The sequence below is a fragment of the Nycticebus coucang genome, chromosome 8 (genome assembly GCF_027406575.1).
Source record: "Nycticebus coucang isolate mNycCou1 chromosome 8, mNycCou1.pri, whole genome shotgun sequence".
Taxonomy (NCBI): Eukaryota; Metazoa; Chordata; class Mammalia; order Primates; family Lorisidae; genus Nycticebus; species Nycticebus coucang.
Genome location: NC_069787.1, coordinates 93731130 through 93754677, shown reverse-complemented (window position 1 = coordinate 93754677; position 23548 = coordinate 93731130). Strand labels below are relative to the sequence as shown.

The 23548-nt window shown below is 40.3% G+C and overlaps 1 protein-coding gene across 3 annotated transcripts in view; it reads left to right on the top strand.

Annotated features, from left to right (window-relative positions):
* The window catches only part of PRKAR2A (protein kinase cAMP-dependent type II regulatory subunit alpha), a 119235-nt gene extending 96892 nt beyond the window's left edge, over window positions 1-22343 (top strand). For 2 of the 3 annotated variants that reach the window (XR_008381575.1, XR_008381574.1), the window contains 6 exons: window positions 997-1098; window positions 1266-1340; window positions 12978-13043; window positions 15773-15914; window positions 16690-18739; window positions 19030-22343. Coding sequence is in view for 1 of the 3 variants with exons in the window: in XM_053599126.1 (XP_053455101.1) it covers window positions 997-1098; window positions 1266-1340; window positions 12978-13043; window positions 15773-15914; window positions 16690-16823 (519 nt within the window). In the remaining 2 variants the exon portion in view is untranslated. The remainder of the gene's footprint in view (window positions 1-996; window positions 1099-1265; window positions 1341-12977; window positions 13044-15772; window positions 15915-16689; window positions 18740-19029) is intronic. The other variant, XM_053599126.1, reaches the window with a different exon arrangement.
* Window positions 22344-23548: the final 1205 nt, after the last annotated feature.

The window sequence follows — 23548 nt, the reverse complement described above, 5'->3', positions numbered from 1 at the left end:
TTTGAAAAACAAAATCTTCATTCCTGACAGCCTGATATGCAAGAAAGGTATAGTTAACTGAGGCACAAATAACTGCTTATCCATTTAGGAGCCGAAGACTAAGCAATTAACGTTCTCTTGGCAGTGTCAGTCTCCACACTGTGTACACATATCTGAGAGGTGCCTGGCCATAGCTTTGTTTTTCTGTCTTATGATCAGAATCCATGACTTACTGGGGTCAAAGTACACCTTTCACATGCCTGCCTTCCATCTTGAGTAACCTCCCCTCTCTCTTCATTAACTGAAATCCTACCCAATCTTCAGGCTCAAACAAATTTATGTTTTTGCTACAAAATTATCTTTGTTCATTCTTGCCTACTGTGATCTTCCTATCCCACCTCAAAATTCCTGTGGAACTTGTCTTTTGCAGTTTCACCTAGCACATTTTATATGCTGTACGAACTGTAAGCTTTTTTATTTTTTTTCTTGCCTCAGACTCCCGAGTAGCTGGGACTACAACGCCCGGCTATTTTTTTGTTGTTATTGTTGCAGTTTGGTCGGGGTCAGGTTTGAACTCTGCACCCTTGGTATATGGGGCCGGCGCCCTACTCACTGAGCCACAGGCGCTGCCCAACTGTAACCTTTTTATTCTCACATATTTTATTTTGACTCCTTGAGATCAGGAACCATGTTATTTTATTTTCTCTCTTTTTTTTTTAGTAGGATGTCTTTTGACATTAAGCAGTACCAGTAAGCTCACTTAATGTTTGATTCAGAGCTTTTTATTTTATGACCTATAGGTGGCACCCATTGAGCAGTAGATAATAAGCAATAGCATGTGGGGTATATCTGGCCCAGGCTACAAGTCTTTTTCTTAAATCCATTATTCTGAGATTGAATATTCAATTGACACAGTAACCCACATAGACCTCTAATATTTGCTATGGCAAATTAACTGAATCATAAGACATTCTTTTACACAGGCATTCACTAGAATTTTCATGTTATTTCTTGTAGGACCGGTTGACTTTTAGAAGAATCATAGTGAAAAACAACGCAAAAAAGAGGAAGATGTTTGAATCATTTATTGAGTCTGTGCCCCTTCTTAAATCTCTAGAGGTAAAAAGTCTAGAGTAAGACTTTTTATGGGGATTGGGAAAAGCTATTAAAACGATTCTATTGTTTGGTTTTCAAATTATACCATTCTGAGTTCTATGTTGTATAGATATTGTGATTTTCAATTAATGTCAATTTCTTATAATTTGTCAGTATGTTCATTGTTTCAGGTATCAGAACGAATGAAAATTGTGGATGTAATAGGAGAGAAGATTTATAAGGATGGAGAGCGCATAATCACTCAGGTGAGCATAAATCTTACACAGCTCCTTTGCTGGAAATCACCACACAAAGGTCTAGTACATCACTTGTCTCATAAGACTTCTGTGTCCTCCCATTGTTGAGAGCTCCTGTTGCAAGGTAGTAGGTCGTACTTCCTGCAGGGGCTTCGGAAGTCCATTGATGTCTATCTCACTGACATATGAAGATCTCTTGCCTACATTCACTTTTCCTTGGCTTTTAGTGTTTGTTCTTTTGAATATTATTTTCTTTTCACCCTAAATAAGCTTTATACCTTGCTGTTAAAACCTGAAGAAGGTTGGACTTGACTTTCTGTATGTTTGAGAAGCAAACAAAGGCATCATTTTGGCTAATCCCACACAAATCAGAATACTGAGTCTTTAGTAAGACTGTACCAATCAGATTTGTAAGATGTCTAGTATTTCCTTGGTGACTTTTTCTCAAGTTATTTTTGGATAATGTAAGGTCCAGTCAATGCAGTGGACTGGACTGTAATAACAAGTACTATGTAATAATTTTCTTTGCCCATAAAGTTTGCATTTTTAATTAGCTATAAATAGTGTTGGAGCTTTTCGTGGCATAGCTTTCTTTGCCTGTGGTTTTGGTAAGAGCCCTAGAAAGATAACTGGATGGTCTAGGTTAGTGATATGTCTATCCTTGAACCCAGTGCTGGGATTAGGAGAAGGAAAAACTCAGATTGGTCAGACGTAGGTCAACTGTGGATGGAGTTGGCCCCACCAAAACCACAAGGATTTATTAGACTTATACCATTAAAGGGAAGAAGATACTCCCATTGAAAGAGATAAAGGACTAACAAAAATATGTGACATCTGTGAATGTCTTTGTTTTCTAGGAGCCCTTACTGTCAATAATTAATTAAAAATTGGTTTTATTCTCCTGTAAACATTTATTAAAATGGATAAGTAGAACCAAATATGATAAGCACTATAATGGAGCATATAAATGACAGTGAGAACAGAGAAAACAATATATACGGTGTCATGGAGAAAATGGCATTTGAGTAGGCTTAAAGGACAAGTACAATTTCACTGTCAGCTGTGTTTCAGAGCAGGTATCTTGGTATGGTAAAAATGTATGCCTGTGTTGCAGAAATGGGAGATTTTGACTGGCAACACTAATTTCTGAACCTGAAGTGCTTTAAATAAAAGTTAAAAGACCTTCACACTGGGTTTTCAGAAAGCATTATCGCTAGATGTGAGAAGACATGGTATTTTCTGGGCTATCTGTGCTTTTTAAGATAGGAGTACTAGGTGGTGGTACTGAATGAACATAGATTAAGATGCCACCCAGCTGGGTAGGGCCTGTGGCTCATGGAGTAGGGCGCCGGCCCCATATACTGGGGGTGTTGGGTTCAAGCCTGGCAGTGGCCAAAATTGCAAAAAAAAAAAAAAAAAACCTCAAAAAGATGTCACCCAGCTTTTTGTAGACTTCTTTTGGCAATACCTCTAGCTATACCAAGGATTCTCAAAGTGAGGTCTCAGGACCAGCAGCAACAGCAACATCTGAGAATATTAGAATTTATTATAGATGTAAGTTCTTAGGCTCCATTCCAGACCTGCTAAATCAGAAATTGTGTGTTGTTTTATTTGTCTTTCTGTTCATTTTAGTTGGCTTTGTTGCTGTATATTTTACATAGAATAAAATTACTATGTATTAGTTACACCTGGAAGAATTTTGTAACAGCATTTCTGTCATCCCAAACAGTTTTCTTATTTGTATTTGCCATCAGTACCCTCCCTGGAAACCACTGATCTGTCTTCTAACACTGTACAAATTCCTTTTTATAGAATGTAAAGTGTAATCTTTTGTGTATGGCTTCTTAATCTTGCATAATATTTTTGAGATTTATCCATGTTGTGTTTATCAGTACATAATTCCTTTTTAGTGCTAAATAACATTTCATTGTATGGAAATATGATCTGTCTTCCCATTCACCAGTTGAGAAACATTTGAGTTCTTTGGGCAATTATGAGTAAAGCTCTAATATTGTTTGTTTGTTTTTTAAGAGAAAGGATCTTATACTCTGTTGCCCAGGCTTGGGTGTAGTGACATGATCATAACTCACTACAACATGGAACTCCTGGGCTCAAATGATCCTCTTGCCTCAGCCTCCTGAGTAGCTAGGACTATAGGTGCACACCTTCACATGTGGCTAAAAAAAAAAATTTTGTAAGAGATGAGGTCTTGCTGTGCTGTCCAGGCTGGTCTCAAACTTTTGGGGCTAACCTTGGCCTCCCAAAGTGCTGGTATTACAGGAATGAGCCACCACACCTTCTCTTTGTAGATGTATTTATACTGTTAGATGAAATCTAGTATTGAAATTGCTGAGTCATATGCTTTACTTACAATAAATGAACATACTGTTGTTGGAAATGACTATACTAATTTGCCTTCCCTCCAATGTATAGAAATTCTAGTTGCTCTGAATCCTTGCCAACACTTAGTATTGACAGTCTTTTTAATTTTAGCTGTTATGGTAAGTATGAAGTAGTATCTCATTTTGGACTTGTTTTGGGTTGTTTTTGCTTTAGTTTTTAAGATAGGGTTGCTCTGTTGCCCTGCCTAGAGTGGAGAGTAACTGGTGTCATCATTACTCACTGCAACCTCTAACTCCTGGGCCTTAGATCCTCCGGTCTTAGCCTTCCAAATAGCTGGGAATACCCTTGTGATATTTCTATTTTATGTAGAGATGGGGATCTCATCATGCTCAGACTGGTCTGGAACTCCCGAGCTCAAGTGACCCTCTCACCTTGGCCTCCCAGAGTGCTAGCCACCATGCTGGCCACATTTTGGTTTGAATATGCATTTACTTAATGTCTAGTGATGTCGAGCAGCATTTCCTTTGATTTTTTACCATCCATATGTTTTCTTTGGTGAAATATCTAAACACATCTTTGCCCTTTTAATATTTTATTTTTTTTTTTTTTTATTTTTTAGAGACAAGGTCTTGCTCTGTAAAGCTAGACTATAGTATAGTGTTTTATGATAACAGCTCACTGCAACCTTGAACTCCTGGACTCAAGCAATCCTTCTGTCTCAGCCTCCTGTGTAGCTGGGACTACAGGCATAAGCCACCGTACTTGGTTGATTTTTAATTTTTTTTTTTTTTTTGTAGAGACAGAGTCTCACTGTACCTCCCTCGGGTAGAGTGCCGTGGCGTCACACAGCTCACAGCAACCTCTAACTCTTGGGCTTACGTGATTCTCTTGCCTCGGCCTCCCAAGCAGCAGGGACTACAGGCGCTCGCCACAATGCCCGGCTATTTTTTTTGTTGTTGTTGTTGCAGTTTGGCTGGGGCTGGGTTTGAACCCGCCACCCTTGGCATATGGGGCCGCGCCCTACTCACTGAGCCACAGGCGCCGCCCCCGATTTTTAATTTTTTTTATAATGACAGAGTCTCACTATGTTGCCCAGGCATGTTTCAAACTCCTAGTCTCAAGCAATCCTTTCATCCCAGTTTTGGGATTACAGGTGTGAGCCATGCCCTTTTTAAATTTAAGTTTATTATCTTATTATCGAATTGTAAAAGTTATATATATATATTTTTTTTTTTTTTTTTTGAGACAGAGTCTCAAGCCCTGGGTAGAGTACTGTGGCATCACAGCTCACAGCAATCTCAAATTCTTGGGTTTGAGTGATTCTCTTGCCTCATCCTCCCAAGTAGCTGGGACTCGGGCAGCGCCTGTGGCTCAAAGGAGTAGGGCACCAGCCCCATATGCCAGAGGTGTGGGTTCAAACCCAGCCCTGGCCAAAAAAAAAAAAAAACCAATCAAGTAGCTGGGACTACAGGTGCCTGCCACAACACCTGGCTATTTTTTGGTTGCAGCTGTCATTGTTGTTTGGCGGGCCCAGGTTGGATTTGAACCTTCTAGCTCTGGTGTATGTGGCTGACACCTTAGCTGCTTAAGCTACAGGCGCTGAGCCTACAGTTGTCATTCTTGTTTTAGCTGGCCTGGGTCAGGTTTGAACCCACCAGCCTTGGTGTATGTGGCCAGTTCCCTACCTACTAAGCTACAGGTGCTGCCTAGTTAAATTTTTTTTTCTTTTTTTTTTTTTTTTTTTTTGAGACAAAGTCCCAAGCTGTTGCCCTGGGTAGAGTGCTGTGGCATCACAGCTCACAGCAACCTCCAACTCCTGGGCTCAAGCAATTAATTCTCTTGCCTCCACCTCCCAAGTAGCTGGGATTACAGGCACCCGCCACAACACCTGGTTATTTTTTGGTTGTAGCCATCATGTTGTTTGGTGAGCCCGGGCTGGATTCAAACCTGTTAGCTCAGGTGTATGTGGCTGGCGCCTTAGCCGCTTGAGCCACAGGCGCTGAGCCTAGTTATATATTTTTAATACATATCTTTTATCAGACAATTGACTTGTAAATAATTCCCCCAGGCTTTGTCTGTGACTTGTCTTCATTTTCTTAATGGTAGGTTTTTTGGTTTTGTTTTTGTTTTGCGACAGAGCCTCAAGCAGTCACCCTGGGTAAAGTGCTATGGCATCACAGCTCACATCAACCTCCAATGCTATGGCATCACAGCTCACATCAACCTCCAATTCCTGGGCTCATGCTATTCTCCTGCCTCCACCTCCCAAGTAGCTGGGACTACAGGCGCCCGCCACAACGCCTGGCTATTTTTTGGTTGCAGCTGTTGTTGTTTGGTGGGCCTGGGCTGGATTTGAACCCGCCAGCTCAGGTGTGGCTGGTGCCTTAGCTGCTTGAGCCATAGGCGCTGAGCCTTTAATGGTAGTTTTTGAAGAGCAAAAATTTTTAGTTTCAACAAGTTCTATTTATCATCTTTTATCTGTATCGTTCATACTTTTTATGCACCATTTTAGAAAATCTTTGCAAAATCCGTGAGATTTTTTTCCTGGTTACTTCTATTTCAGCAGTATTCAGTAAAAGTAACATGTGACCCACGTATGTAATTTAAAAAAAATTTTTTTTTTAAATTTTGAGAGAGTCTCACTGGGTCGCCCTTAGTAGAGTGCTGTGGCATCACAGTTCACAGCAACTTCAAACTCTTGGGCTTAAGTGAGTCTCTTGCCTCAGTCTCCCAAGTAGCTGGGACTACAGGCGCCCGCCCCAATGCCCAGCTATTTTTTTGTTGTAGTTATCATTGTTGTTTAGCAGGCCCAGGCCAGGTTCAAACCTACCATCCCCAGTGTATGTGCTAATGCCCTAAACACTGAGCTATGGGTGCCAAGCCTAAAAAAAATTTTTAAGGTTAACTTAATGATATATTTTATTTAATCCAGTATATTTGTATTATCATTTCAACAGCTTAAGACATAAAAAAAAATTATTGAGATCTTTTGCAGTTTTCTTGTACTATGTCTTCCAATTCTAATGTATATTATACATTTATGGCATATCTAAATTTATACTAGTCACATTTCAAGTACTCAACCACATTTGACTAATGGCTACCGTATTGAGCAGTACATTTCTAGACTTTCATAGTTTTAGTTTTTATTTTAAATCTGTGGTCCATTTTGAATTAATTTGTATATAGGGTGTGAGTTTGCATGTGGATAGCCAGTTGGCCCAGCACCGTTTGTTACAAAGATTATCCTATCCTGTTACCTTGACACCATTGTTGAAAAATCAATTAGCCATATATGTTTGGATCTATTTCTTGTCTCTTCTGTTGCACTGATCTATGTCTGTCTCTATGCCAATGCTATACTGTCTTGATTATAATAGCTTTATATAGTAAGTCTTGAAATCACATTATTTAAACCCTCCAGTCCAGGCATAGTGGCTTACCCCTATAATCCTAGCACTGGTAGGCTGACACATAAGATCACAATTTCAAGACAAACCTGAACAAGGAGACTGTCCTTACTAAAATAGAAAAATTAGCTGGGCAGGGTGGTGTGTACCTGTAGTCTCAGATACTTAAGGAGGTCAAGGCAGGGGGATTGCTTGAACCCAGGAGCACTCTAGTCCTGGCAACAAAGTGAGACTCTTGTCTCAAAACATAAAATGAAATAAACCCTTTAAGTTTGTTATTTTTTTTAGTTGTTTTTTGCTATTCTATATAAATTTTAGAATCAGTATTTTTCAATTTCTAGGAAAAAAGCTCACTAAGTTTTTCATTAAGATTTTGTCTAATGATATAGATCAGTTTGAAGAGAATTGGCATCTTAATAGTAAGTCAGATTTAAGAACATATGTCCATTTATTTAGGTCTTCTTCAATTTCTCTCTATAATGTTTTGTAGTTTTCAGATGTAGTGTTCAGGTCTTAGACATATTTGTTAAATTTATCCCTGGGTATTTAATATTTTTGACACTGTTGTAAGTTGGTTTTTTTTTCAATTTCCAATTGTTGCTAATATATAGAAATATAATTGAATTTTGTATATCAAGCCTGTAGTAGTTTATAATCTTGCTTAACTCATTTATTAGTTCTAGTAGCTTTTTTAAAGCTTCCCTTGGGTTTTCTTTCCTTTCCTTTCCTTTTTTTTTTTAAGTCGGGATCTTATTCTATTACCCTTGCTGGAGTGCAGTGGCATCATCACAGCTCACTGCAACCTCAAACTCCTGTGTTCAGGCGATCCTTCTGCCTTGCCTCCCAAAATGCTAGGATTTACAGGCATGAGCCACCATGCCTAACCAGGATTTTCTACATGCAATATTATTTTGCCTGTGAACAAAAGCAATTTTACTTCCCCTCTAATTTGTATACATTTTATATTTTTATTTTTTGTCTTATTTTATTGGCTAGAACCTTCAGTACAATATTGAGTAGGATATGATGAGAGCTGACATCCTTAGCTCGTTTTCAGAGGGAAATAATCAGTCTTTAACCAGTAAGTAGGATGTTAGCTATAGGTTTAGGTTGTTTTGTTTTGTTTTTTTAGAGACAGGGTCTCACTATGTTGCCCAGGCTGTTGAAATGCAGTGGCTATTCACAGGTATGATCATACTGCTCCACAGCTCAAAACTTCTGGGCTCAAGTGATCCTTGTGCCTCCTGAGTAAGTAGGACTGCAGGTGCTTACCACTCTACTTGGATTGCTATAGGGTTGTTTTTTTTTTTTTTTAATAAATGCTTAAAAATAGGCTGGGAGAGGTCCCTTCAATTTGTGGTTTGCTGAATGTATTTATCATGAAAAGGTGTTGAATTTTGTCAAATGCTTTTGGTGCATTATTAAAATATTCACCTGGCTTTTCATTTTTAATTTGTTAATGTGGTAAATTGCTTTTATTGATTTTTTTAATACTAACCAAACCTACATCCTAGTATGAATCCTACTTGGTCATGATATATTATCCCTTTTATTTATTACTTGATTTGACTTGCTAACATTTTGGTAAGGATTTTTATGTCTATTCATGAGGGATATTGATCTGTAGTTTTCTCTCCTTGTCTTTGTCTGGTTTTGGTATCAACAAGACTGCCAAGTGATTTCGATGTTAGGTAAGTTTTGAGAACCACAGCTCTAGATTATTCTAAGACTCAATAATGCTTTTGTATTAAGAATACTTAATGAGAATGTTGTGAGAAGTACCTTCAAACGTTTTTGAGAGGAAGAATGACACAATGCTAATTGTATTTTCAATGTATAGTTTTAACATTAGTTAAAAATATATTTGCTTAGGCAGTGCCTGTGGCTCAAAGGAGTAGGGCACTGGCCCCGTATGCCGGAGGTGGCAGGTTCAAACCCAGCCCCGGCCAAAAACTGCAAAAAAAAAAAAAAAAAATATATATATATATATATACACACACACACACACATACATACACACAACACATATATATACACACATATATATATTTGCTTTAGTTTATTAAGTAATCAAGGAAATGAAAATAAAAAACCACAATACAAAACTGTTTTAATACTCATTTCCTTTAATACCATTCCTTAAAGAGCAGGAATCTGATAATTCCAAATGATGTAGCAGGAACTTTTATTCACTGTTAATAGAATAGCTTAGCCAAAGCTCTTTAAAGAGAAATTTGAGCTTATCCTATAAGGTAGAGTTCATTCTATAACTCAGAAACTTATTTCTTTGATATTTTCAGAGATAAATTCTCACCCCTTAGAAACCACCCCCTCCCATGAGTTCTTTCCCAGCCATAGCCCCTTCTACCACACTATTCTGGACTTTTATGATAGGCATGTGTTTGCTTTTCTTTATAGTTTTTTTTTTTTTTTTTTTTTTTTTTTGCAGTTTTTGACAGCCGGTTTGAACCAGCCACCTCTGGTATATGGGACCGGCCTACTCCTTTGAGCCCCAGGCACCACCCAAAGCATGCTTTTCTTTTCTTTTCTTTTTTTTGAGACAGAGCCTCAAGCTGTCTCCCTGGGTTACAGTGCTGTGACATCACAGCTCACAGCAACCTCCAACTCCTGGGCTCAAGCGAGTCTCTTGCCTCTGCCTCCCAAGTAGCTGGGACCACAGGTGCCCACCCCAACGCCTGGCAATTTTTTGGTTGCAGCCATCATTGTTGTTTGGCGGGTCCCGGCTGGATTTGAACCCGCCAGCTCAGGTGTATGTGGCTGGCGCCTTAGCCACTTGAGTCACAGGCGCCGAGCCTTCTTTATAGTTTTTAACACTAAACAATATGGCTAAGTTTTGGAATTTATTTTTAATTTTTACAATTGAAATTCTTTTATTTGTGTTTTATTTCAATTGTTCACTCACATTATTGTACAGCCATAATTTGTTGATTTTCATTGCTATATAGTATTCTAATATAAATATAATTTATATTAGATAAATATCCTTTGCTGATGGATATTTGGGGTGTTTCTGATTTTTAGCTGTTATGAACAAGATAATTTATAACTATCTTTGGTGATTGCATAGATTAATTTGATTTTCAAATGGTAAAGCAACCTTGTGTTGCTAAGATTAAACCAATTGGTAATTATGTAGTGTCCTTTTTTACATTTGTGAATTCAGTTTGCTGATAAGTTCAGATTTTATGGTTGTTTTATAATTTTCCTTATACTAGCTTTGTCAGCATTTAGTATCAAGGTAATTTTAGAATCATAAAACAAGTTACAATCCTGTTCTCTTTCTAGTATCTGAAGTTTATATAAAACTAGAAATTCTTGGATATTTTATGGAACTTAACAGTGTTTTCTGTGTAGAAAGATTTTATTTTGTTCTTTTTCAGAGATGGCAGTCACACTGTGTTACCCCAGACTAGACTCAAATTTCTGGGCTCAAGTGATCCTCTTACTGCTGCCTCCCGTTGCACTGGGATTACAGGCATATGCCACTGTGCCTGACTATTGTGTTTATAGAAATATTTTTTACTACAGATTATACTTCTTTAATTGTTAAAATATTTAGATTTTCTTAGGCCAGGCATGGTGGCTCATACCTGGTAATCCTAGCACTCTGGGAGGCCCAGGTGGGTGGATTGCCTGAGCTCAGCAGTTTGAGACCAGCCTGAACAAGAGTGAGACCACATCACTATCAAAAATAGAAAAACTAGGGCGGCGCCTGTGGCTCAAGGAGTAGGGCGCTGGTCCCATATGCCGGAGGTGGCGGGTTCAAACCCAGCCCCGGCCAAAAACCACAAAAAAAATAAAATAAATGGAAACTTTAAAAAAAAAAAAAATAGAAAAACTAGGGGCCTAGTGAGATCACATCTCTATCAAAAATAGAAGAACTATAGGCCTCATGGCATGTGCCTATAGTCCCAGCTGCTCTCAAGCCTGAGACAAGAGGATTGCTTAAAGCCCAAGTTTGAGGTTGCTGTGAGCTGTGATATCATGGCACTCTACCCAGGGCAACAGAGTAAGACTCTGTCTCAAAAAAAAAAAAAATATTCCTTTTATAACCGGGAACTTTCAAAGCGTGGTCTAATAATGTGGATTAAAAGAAGCCAAACACAAAAGAGAGTGTATGATTCCATTTATTTGAAGTTAAGGAACAGCCAAAATGAATCTGTAAGGACAGTAATTAGATGTAGTTACTCATGGTGATTTTGACTAAGAACTCCAGAGTGAGCCTTATTGGAAGATGGAAGTATTTTCTGTTTTGATCTAGGTGGGAGGTGATTACAGTTTTATACATATATAAAAATTCCCCAAGCTGTAGCTTTGAAATTTGAGCACTTCAAATTATGAATGTTATATACCTGTCAAATCAAAAAGGGCTCAGGCATCATCCTTCACCACCTGTCACTTTTACAGATCTTTCCTGCCACTCACCACCCTCTTTTTGGTCAGTATATCTTTCTGAGCATTTCAATTTTTCTTATTCTTGACCTTCCAGCAACACTGTACACTCTTAACTACATCTTCGTTTATGAGACTCCCTTCTTATACCTAAAAGTATATCTCCCTCTTGGTGACCCTGCCTCTGGCTCTCCTCAGTTTCCTTCATGATTCCTTTGTCAGCCTCTATAATGCAGCTGTTACTGTAATGCTAGAATTTTGCGGTGATTAGCACTGCTGAGTGTAGGGCACCTACCCACTATACCAACATAGAAACACACAGTACTCCTTTATAAAGCTTTGGCTTTCACTCACAACATGGGGCAGTGGTATGTCCTGGGGCCAGACTAGTTTAAGAATGTCAGCCTCGGGCGGCACCTTTGGCTCAGTGAGTAGGGCACCGGCCCCATATGCCGAGGGTGGCGGATTAAAGCCCAGCCCCAGCCAAACTGCAACAAAAAAATAGCCGGGCATTGTGGCGGGTGCCTGTAGTCACAGCTGCTCCGGAGGCTGAGGCAAGAGAATCGCGTAAGCCCAAGAGTTAGAGGTTGCTGTGAGCCATGTGACGCCATGGCACTCTACCGAGGGCGGTACAATGAGACTCTGTCTCTACAAAAAAAAAGAATGTCAGCCTCAGCTGTATATAGTGCCCATTTGGGGCTCTGTCTGATGTTCAAAGGACATGAAGCCTTATGAGTACTCGGTTGATTCTCAATGAAGACATACATGCAAAGAGAGCATATGATTAAATTGTTTCTAGTTTGTTTACCCTACCAGACTTCAAGTTATAGGTTCTTCAAGGGAAGTATAGGGATATTTGTTTTGTCCACTGATATATCTCACATGCCTAGAACAGTGCCTGGCACATAGTAAATACTTAGTAAATTATTTGTTGAATTATCCTTATTGTTTAAGCCAGGTTTAAAATCAAAACAAGCAAAGGAAAAGCCTGAGGCTCATAAAGGTAACATCATAGCACCCCCCTCACCAAAGCAGAGCCTTCTAGATCTATGCTGTCCTGTTGAGGGCTGTGTATGATGGTCAAGATTATCCCCAGACGCCATACTCCAGAAGGTAGCCAGGAGTCACCTTCACACTGTCTGCCGCAGGCTTGGCTACTGTCCCTGCCAGAGGTTTCAGTAGCAGACCAACATGAGTAATCAGAAAAGCAATCTTCTGTGCAGTTGGCAACCTAGCATATTCATGGAGATAATCTGAATATTCCATGTTAAAGAAAGAGATGGGAACTGTATTAGCTTTAGTTGGGTTGATGTCCCTAGTGATCAGGATCCTTGTATTTTGTTCTGAATTTGTTAGCTTTTAATTCATTTATAGAGTTGGAAAATAAATACAAAGCAGAGCTTATGCAGTGAGAAAACACCTATTTCTGTATTTCCCCTAAACACTATGTATGCCTCTGACCTGACCTCCTCTTTTTCAGGGTGAAAAGGCTGATAGCTTTTACATCATAGAGTCTGGTGAAGTGAGCATTTTGCTTAAAAGCAAGGTGAGTTTATATGATGGTGTGTCTTATGCCAGTCAAGAGCCAAGTGCCAGGTATATATTTGTGGAAAGTAACTGTTGACTTTAATAATGTGAAGTATATTTAGTGCACCAAACTATCATTGTTATATGAGGTATGTGACTGGCAAAGACTTACCCACTGATAGAGGTTTAGTATATTCTTGTTCCTACTGCCTTTGTCTGTTATGTAATTAATGATGTAAGGAATATTGGCCTATAAATAAATGAGAAAAAGATAAAACCCCTAATAGAAAATAGGGGAATTATATAATAAAAACATAAATATGGGTTAAATATAATAAAAGCTTCCTTTTTAGAGTGCTGCTAGGGAGTCCTGTAGGAGGACAATTATTATGGTCATTGATGAATGAGGTGACCTAGAACAATGAAAACCTTTAAGTAGGAGGGATAGGGCTACTTGCTAGTAAATTCATCATAACCAGATTTCCCTCCCTCTTTTTATTTTTCCTCCTTCCCTTCCTTCCTTCATATATGTTTAGTAAAAGTTAATATGGAGGAAGAAAGAAAAATATTACTGTTTATAAGATAGCTTCTTTATTAAAAATAGAGCTGTTGTTTCACATGAAATGATAGTTTGAAACTTCCGTATTGTTTTACTTATAGTTTCATACATTTCTCATTCATTTAAGCCTACTGTGATCACAGCATAGTGCTAGGTGTGTAGAAGAGCAGCAGCATGGCGCTGGGGTGGGGAGTGGGGGATTTGTCAGAAATTCAGAGGCTTGGACTGTATCCCACATCTACTGAGTCAGAGTCTGTGTTGTACAAAAACCTGCATTGTAAGAGAGCTGGTGAGTGTGTTTCAGTGTGGTAAGTGCTACTCTAGAGAAGGGACTAAGTGGCACAAATGTTGTCTGCAGTCCCAGAGAATGCTATAGAAATTGGAAAGAGAAAGTTGGCTTAGGTTTCAGAAATGTAGAAAGAGGAAAAGTCAAACCATGTAAGCTAGTGTTGAAGCAGTTTTACTTATTTTTAAAATTGACCTTCAAAAAGAAAAAAAGGATTCTCTTTCTGCCTCTATTTTTTTTTTTGAGACAGTCTCACTATGTCACCTTCCGTAGAGTGCTGTAGGATCACAGCTCACAGCAACCTCCAACTCTTGGGCTTAAGCAGTTCTCTTGCCTCAGCCTCCCAGTAGCTGGGACTACAGGTGCCCACCACAATGGCTATTTTTGTTGTTGTTGTTATTGTTGTCATTGTTGTTTAGCAGACCCTGGCTGGGTTCGAACCCACCAGCCCCGGTGCATGTGGCCAGCACCCTAACCACTGGGCTACGGATGCCAAGCCTCTGCCTCTAACTTAAATTGGTTCTTAGAAATTGAGACTAACCGGGCACGGAGGCTCACGCGTGTAATCCTAGCATTCTGGGAGGCCGAGGTGGATTGCTTGAGCTCAGGAGTTCGAGACCAGCCTGAGCAAAAGTGAGACCCTGTCTTTACTAAAAATAGAAAAACTGAGGCAAGAGGATCACTTGGTCCCAAGAGTTGGAGGTTGCTGTGAGCCATGATGCCATGGCACTCTACCCAAGGAGAGAACTTCAGACTCTGTCTACAAAATAAATAAAGAAAGAAAGAAAGAAAAAGAAAAAGAAATTGAGGCTCTGTGCCCGTAGCACAGTGGTTACAGCGTCAGCTACATACACCAAGGCTGGCGGGTTCAAACCTAGCCCAGGCCAGCTAAACAACAATGACAACTGTAACAACAACAACAACAAAATAGCTGGGTGTTGTGGCGGGCACCCATAGTCCCAGCTACTTGAGGAGGCTGAGGCAAGAGAATGGCTTAAGCCCAAGAGTTAGAGGTTGCTGTGAGCTGTAACGTCACGGCACTCTACCAGGGGAGACATAGTGAGACTCTGTCTCAAAGAAAAAGAGAAATAAAGATAGAAATTGAGACTAATTCTATTCTTACTAACAAATTCTAAATAATTTTTGCTTAAATTATTATTTAGAGGATGGATTTGTTTAACAAAAAGAAACTCTAGATACTACATACAATGTATATTATTTAAAAACTTTAGTTACTTAACTTTTCTTCCAAAAAAAATAGGCAGAGGTGAGGGGAACCACTAACTTAAGGTACAGATGGTACTTAAAAAGAAATTTTGTCACTATTAGGTGTTGTCCAAGAAAAGCACAATCTCAAATCAGAAAGAATAGCCCAGGGTTGTGGTTTATAAGCATTGTCATAATTTAGGAAAAATTAGCAAAGGACTTTCTCTTTTCTACTGTGCCTGAAAAGTCAACATATCCCAGAAGGAGAATATATAATCTTCCACAGAAAATAGTCTATGCCCTGTAATCCCAGCTACTCAGGAGGCTGAGGCAAGAGGATCACTTGAGCCCGAGAGTTTGAGGTTGCTGTGAGCTGTGATGCTACAGCACTCGACCCAAGGCAACAGAGTGAGACTCTGTCTCAAAACAAAAAAGTCTGCACCTTGCCTCTTGATACTTAGCCATTATTTGAAAGATGTTAGGACTCAGATAGTGTCCCTGGTAAAAGCCAACTCCTGCTCCTCTGATTAAGCAAGACCACTGAGATTAGTCTAGTAGAGTTTACATGATACATTTAGAGTTTTTGTAAAGTGAATTCCTGTTGAGTATACTGAGAAGGGAATACAAAAGTAAGCAAATGGACATGACCAGCTGTGATCTTGAAGTCAACCCAGGTCATCTTCTTTATCTACTGTAGACTAAAACAAACAAGGACGGTGGGAACCTAGAAGTTGAGATTGCCCGCTGTCATAAGGGGCAGTACTTTGGAGAGCTTGCACTGGTCACAAACAAACCCAGAGCTGCTTCTGCTTATGCGGTTGGAGATGTCAAATGCTTAGGTAAGAAAAATTATTTATGCATTAATATTTTTTTTTTCAAACTTGCAGTATTATATTTTTCCCATAAACAAAGCCTTGACTTGCTCCATCAGCTCTCACTCATATCTCAGCCTGAACTGTTAATGTGATCATCCATAGATGGGTGAATGTATTTTTTTTTGAGACAGAGTCTTCCTATGTCACCCTCAGTAAAGTGCAATGGCATCATTGCTCACAGTAACCTCAAATTCTTGGGCTTAAGCAATTGTCTTTCCTCAGCCTCCCAATTAGCTGAGACTACAGGTGCCTACCACAACACCCGGCTATTTTATTGTGGTTGTTGTTGTTGTTGTTATTGTTATTTTAGCAGGCCCTGGCCAGGTTCAAACCTGCCAGCCCCAGTGAATGTGGCTGGTGCCCTAACTACTGAGCTGCGGGCGTTGAGCCAGTGAATATATTCTTTTAGCAAACATTTCAGAGCACTGCCTGAGCATTTCTGAGCCTATAAGCAGCACAGTCTTGTAGGGCCTCTGGTTATAGGAAAACAACAGTAATAGAGTCAGATGTCTCTGTGGGGGCACAGGGAAGCCAGGTACTGCTGGACTCTACAAAGTCTTAAACTTATGTGCCCCACTTCTACTGAGTTCATATAGAAACACCTTTTTTCCAGGTTCTCAGCATGCCAAAGTCTAATCTCTTACATGAATGGGTATATTTAGGAAAAGGTTTGCATGATGGAAATTATCTGAATTTTTAAACAATTCATTCTCTCACTCACCTCTTTTTAATAATGCAGTTATGGATGTACAAGCATTCGAAAGGCTTCTGGGGCCCTGCATGGACATCATGAAGAGGAATATCTCACACTATGAGGAACAGTTGGTGAAGATGTTTGGCTCCAGCATGGATCTGATTGACCCTGGGCAGTAGGTGTGCCACACCCTAGAGCCTTCTCAGTGTGACACCAAAACATCCGTCAGCCACAGAACATATACAGAAAACAGACATGACAGAACCATTCCTGATGTTGCCACCACCACTACTATTGCTGTGGTTATGGGCATTTAGAAAACTAGAAAGTCAGCATTAAGGATGGACAGAGGTTCAACCCACACCTCCACTTTGCTTCTGAAAGCCCATTATTAGACTACTTGTAATGATTCCTCCAACCCAGTTTTCACATCTTTGGTTCAGAATGGCATGTCTCTCCAACAATTTAAGTGCCTGATACAAAGTCCAAAGTATAAACATCCTTCTTTCCTCTTCTGCTGCTACTGTTGCTTCTGTATGTTACCATAAAGTCTGCAGAAATCTGTTGTATGACTGTAGACACCTCTTCCAGTCTTTCTCTAAGGAAGGAATGTTATAGCCTTCAATCTCCTCATTTGTCCTTTGAGAAAGTCTATAATTTTCCCAATTTCAGCCTTTGGTTTTACAGTGGAAAATGGAGGCAGATGAGATGGGCCTCTGTGGTCCAGTGGCATTGTATTGTCTACTGAAAGCTGCACCCATTATAGCTGTCTCCACGCTCACAGTGATGCTTAGTAAAAAACCCTCCCTGCCCAGGACCCAGTAAGTCAGTGCCCCAACAGACCGTTAGGTCAGTGGGACCCATATTAGAGCAGAAAATTTGGGTTCGGTACATATTATCTGTAGTAGAAATCCAGGAAAGGTTTTCTGGGTTGGAGGTTTTGTTTTTTAATTTGTTTTGGTAGGTTTGGGTGTGTTTAACCTCTGTGCAGTTTGTATGATTGCTATCCATTTAGAAGGAGCCAGAGTGAGGAAGGTTGTCATCACTTGATCTGATGCAAATACTTCCCTGGGCAACTCCTGCCATTTGTTTCCAGTTGCCCCCACCTGCTAATGGCAGTGTGCTGGCAAGAGCTTATACCACAAAGAGAGCCCTTTCCTTCCACTCCAGAGTTGTTGCATAGCTTTGCCATTGAATCCATCAATATTTAAACTCTAAAGAAAGAGGGCGGCGCCTGTGGCTCAGTGAGTAGGGCGCCAGCCCCATATGGCGAGGGTGGCGGGTTCAAACCTAGCCCCGGCCAAACTGCAACCAAAAAATAGCCGGGCCTTGTGGCGGGTGCCTGTAGTCCCAGCTGCTAGGGAGGCTGAGGCAAGAGAATCGCGTAAGCCCAAGAGTTAGAGGTTGCTGTGAGCCGTGTGACGCCACGGCACTCTACCCGAGGGCGGTACAGTGAGACTGTCTCTACAAAAAAAAAAAAAAAAAAAGATAATGGAACACTTTGGGCGGCGCCTGTGGCTCAGCAGGTAAGGCGCCGGTCCCATATGCCGGAGGTGGCGGGTTCAAACCCAGCCCCGGCCAAATTAAAAAAAAAAAAAAAAAAAGATAATGGAAGAAAGAAGCATAGCCGGGCATTGTGGCGGGTGCCTGTAGTCCCAGTTACTTGGGAAGCTGAGGCAAGAGGCTCACTAAGCCCAAGAGTTTGAGGTTGCTGCAAGCTGTGACACCACAGCACTCTACCAAGGGCGACATAGACTCTGTCTCAAAAATAAAAAAGAAGCTATTTTTTTTTAATTAGAGAAATTTTTTTATTTCTCTCTTTAGGGAATTCCACTTGGACATATTCATATTTAGGGAGCCTGTTATCTAACTCAGGCATTCATCCTACAGATCAACAACTCTGTTTTCAAAAATTGGCATCATTTACAATTTTATAGAATTACTGTGAATGCCTTTCTAGTTAAGATGTTGAGATATTTGGGGTTCCAATTGTTAATCCCAGAAGAAGGTAATTTAGTTTGTATTTAAAACTTTTTTAACCTTTTATTTATATCAGATAGAATTCTGATGAATTTTCCTAATAAGATATGTTTCAGTATGAAATTTTTTTTTTTTTTTTTTTTTTGAGACAGAGCCTCAAGCTGTCACCCTGGGTAGAGCGCTATGGCATCACAGCTCACAGCAACCTCCAACACCTGGGCTCAAGCGATTCTCATGCCTCCGCCTCCCAAGTAGCTGGCACTTATGGCACCCACCACAATGCCTAGCTACTTTTGGGCTGCAGCCATCATTGTTGTTTGGTGGGCCCGGGCTGGATTCGAACCCACCAGCTTAGGTGTATGTGGCTGGCGCCTTAGCCGCTTGAGCCACAGGCGCCGAGCCCAGTATGAAATTTTTTTTTCCTGGAGAATGACTTAGAATCTGATGCTGTAAGGGCTACTAGGAAGCAGTGTGGAATTTGCATAAAGTTTCGTGGCCAAGTTTATGTTAAATTTAGAGGACCTTTCTAGTATGCTTTTTTCTTTATTTTTAATTGATATAACTCAATGAATCCCTAAGAGATTCTATGCTGGGGTTTGAGTCATTCCTGTTATTGATAATGATGGAGCCCATACAGTTACCTTCCACTGTCAACATAAGCTAGGCTCTCTGCTTTTGCCATGGACAGTGTAGCTTAGAGATTCCCAAAGTGGATAACCCATCAGAACCTTAATAATTATTCCTTTTTGTCTTATGTTCCAGGAAGTGACAGCAAAAGGACTCTTTTGAGACAGCCCTAGATAGCCTGCATTGCAACTTGCAGAATTAAGAAAGTTTATACCTAATATCCCAAAACAAGCAGCTAGCACTGGTAAAGCCCTTGTGGTACATGTGGTGATCACATGTTTTTCTTTTCTTTTCTTTTCTTTCCTTTCTTTTTTTTTTGAGACAGAGTCTCACTTTGTCACCCTTGGTAGAGTGCTATGGTGTCATAGCTCACAGCAACTTCAAACTCCTGGGCTTAAGCAATTCTCTTGCCTTGGCCTCTGAAGTAGCTGGGACTACAGGCACCCACCACAATGCCCTGCTATTTTTAGAGATGAGGTCTCGCTGTAGCTTAGGCTGGTCTCAAACCTGTGAGTTCAGGCAATCCACCCACCTTAGCCTCCCAAATGCTGGGATTACAGGCATGAGCCATGGCAACCGGCCTCTTTTTTTTTTTTTTTTTTTTTTTCTTTTCTTCCTTTTTCCTTCTTTCTCTTTTTTCTTGTCTTTTTTTTTTCTCTTTTTTCTTTTCTTTATTTTAAAGACAGAGTCTTACTCTATCACACTTGGTAGAATACAGTGGTGTTATCATAGCTCACTGCAACCTCAAACTCCTGGACTTAAGTAATCCTCCTGCCTCAGCCTCCCAAGTAGCTGGGACTACAGGCTCACGCCACCACACTCAGCTAATTTTTCTTTTTTTTTGGTAAAGATAGGGTCTTAGTCTTAGCGTGGTCTCAAACTCTTGCAGTCCTCCCATCTTCACCTCACAGAGTGCTAGGATTATAGGCACTGTGCCTGGCCCCACATTTTCTTGAGGTTCTTCTTTTCTATGGTGTTGCTTTATTCAGTAAATTCAGAAAGCAGTTTTTGCATTTTAACAGACAAGAACTGTACCCGTTTCTTGGAAAGGTACATTGGGCTTCAGGAGTGACATAAAGGTCTAGCTCCAGCCCTCATGAGAACTTTGAACACTGAAGGATGCCTCCTTCCCCTCCCCATGCCAGCATTATTTAGGGTTGGCTGTGAATTCTGTGCCAGAGTCACTCCTGCACACTGCTAGGGATAGGCCTTCTCAGACTGCCCTCACACATCCCAGTCTAGTCTTTCCCTTCACAGAGACCTCCTTGACACCCCTGACTCACTAATGGTTACTGTTTTACAGAACAGCATTGATCAGGTTTAAGTCCTCCTGCTCTAACTACTGGTTGACATATGAATCATCAGTCCAGACCCTCACTGCATATAGGGCCTCTGAGAACATTTAATTGAGGAAAGGAGACTTTAAAGAGACCAGTATGTATGAAATAGGACATAGCCGTTACCACAGTGCCAGGACATGGCAGTATTCCAATTGTTCTTGCAGAGTGGCAAATCAAAGGTGACAAACCAAGTTTGACTCAGGGCTGTGGTGTCCACGTTGCCCACATCAGGAAAGCCCTGCACTGATAGTTGAGCCTAGTAGGGAGGAGAGTGTTTGGGGAAGAGATCCCTCTGTTAACTGTTTCATGTTGTTCTTTTCTATGGATTAGAACTTCATGTCCTCTTTTGTGGCTTTGCTGTTGATTTTATAGAGTAGAGAATATTCCTGAGAGCCTTGAAGTCCAGTCTGCAATATTGTCCTTCCTTTTGGTCCCCAGCTTATCTTACCCTCTATTCTCTTGGTTGAATTCTCTGAAGGAAGGATTGCGTGGACTTTTGTCCTCTTAGTCAAAAGTTTTCACATATAATTGTGTTGTATTACTGTAGATTCTCAGAAATCAGAGTAGAGCTTTACTTTGAGCAATTGAATGAGTGAATTCAGCAGCAAAGTGGAACAAATGGTTCTCCAGCCAGAAGAAGTTATGTTCATCCTCTGACTGCTTGGATTCTCTGCTCACAATGGTGGAGTAGTCAGTGAGAGGTGCCACTGGCACTTACAGCACCCTGAGCGCACAGTCATGTTGTGTCATATACAAACAATCCTCTCTCATTTAGAAAAAGTGAAAGAATATTTTGCACAAAGAAAAAGGAAAAAGACACATGAATGTCGTATCTTTTGTTTTCAGTTGGCTGATAATGGAATTTTTGTTCCTGACATGCTCTTGTAAACCAATCTTGCCAAGATACAAATTGTTTTGGTTTTTCACTACGATTACCTCTTGTTCCTCTTGTCTTGACTGCTGATGTTCCTCTATGATTCTAACGTCTATTTTATGGGAAGCAGTCTTCCCATGGGTTTCCTTTTACATACTGCAGGGCTATCTTTCTACTTTAAAAAAGAAAACACAGGACGAAAACTGTCACTAACCTCATGGGGTATTTACATAAAATCATTTAGCCCACCTTGAGCAAATAATAGATTCCTTATTGTTTTTTTAAGCTCACTGTAATAAAAAGAACTCTAATTCAGCATTATTGTGCTACCTCAAAGGTAAAAATGTTTTTAGGTCTTCGTTTGTTCCTGAGTTCTACACATGGCGTTTAAAGTGTCTCTCAATTGGAATTGTTTTTTTTTAAATCATTGGGGTAAATCTTACTTTAATTGTTTTACACTTGTATTTTAATCTTAGAAGAATAAGTGATTGGAAAGTGATCAATTCTTGCTCTGTGGTTTTGAACATATAATTAAAGTCATTAAGAATTAAATCATTGTTTGCCATAAACAAAGTTGGGTTTTTTAAAAGGAAACTCTAGGGCTTGGCTTCACTCTTGATTAATAAAGGCTGACAAATCACTTTCTGGTACAGTCATATCTTTGCCCTGTCATTTCAGGGCTCCAGGCCATCATAGCACTCATCTGGCAGATACACTATTGGGATTCAGGTATGAACCTTTGAAAATCCGTTTGACACATTTTCATCACACTGGTTGACATAGCCTTCATGAAGCAAGTGTGTGATGCCCCATGATCATATCAATGTACACAGCTATGATTTAATAAAAAAATAAATAAATAAATAAATAAAAGAAAATCCAGAACAAGACCTGAGCGTATATACTAGTCAGGGTTTTCCAGAGAAGTGGAGTGTTTGTGTATATGTATATGTATGTGTATGTATGTCCGTGTATGTAAAGAAAGAGATTATAAGGATTGGGTCACACAATTATGGAGGCAAGTCTCAAAATCTGCAGGGTGACTTTGCAAGCTAGAGACCTAGGAGAGCTGATGATTTAGTTCCATTTCAAGTCTGAAGACCTGAAATCCAGGAGAGCCGATGTTATAGTGCTTGTTCAAAGGCCACTGAGCCATGACCAAGGAAGACCTGATGTTTCAGGTAGAATCCAAAGGCGGGAAGAAAGCCAACGTCCCAGATCAAAGGCTGTCAGGAAGGAGAACTCCTTGGGGAAGGATCACCCCTTTTATGCTATTTAGGCTTTCAGCTGATAGAATGGGGCTCATCCACATTAAATGTTAGTCTCATCTAAAAACATCTTCAAAGAAACACCTAGAACAGTGGTTCTCAACTTTCCTAATGCCTCAGCCCTTTAATACAGTTCCTGTGGGTTGCACACCACAGGTTGAGAACCACTGACCTAGAATAATGTTTAGCCAAATATCTTGGTACCCTATGTCCCAGAAAGTAACACATAAAAAAAAAATTTTTTTTTTTTTTTTTTTTTGAGCACTTTGTCACCCCCAGTAGACTGTCATGGCATCATAGCTCACAGCAAGCTCAAACTCTTGTGCTCAAGCAATTCTCTCGCCTCAGCTTCACAAATAACTGGTACTACAGACACCTGCCAAGACACCGGGCTCTTTAGAGACAGAGTTTCACTCTGTCTTAGGCTGGTCTCAAAACTTCTGAGCAAAAAAGCAAGCCACCCTCGTTGGCCTCCCAGAGTGCTAGGATTACAGGTGTGAGCTACCACGTCTGGCCCCTTAACACATAAAATTAACAATCACAACATGTTAGTTGAATTGTTGGGGATGATGTGCAAAAATATCCAATATAGGCTCGGCACCCATAGCACAGTGGTTACAGCGCCAGCCACATGCATCAAAGCTGGTGGGATCAAAACTGGCCCAGGCCAGCTAAACAACAATGACAACTTCAGCAAAAAATAGCCCCGCATTGTGGCAGGTGCTGTAGGCCCAGCTACTCGGGAGGCTGAGGCAAGAGAATCGCCTAGGCCCAAGAGTTGGAGGTTGCTGTGAGCTGTGACACCATGGCACTCT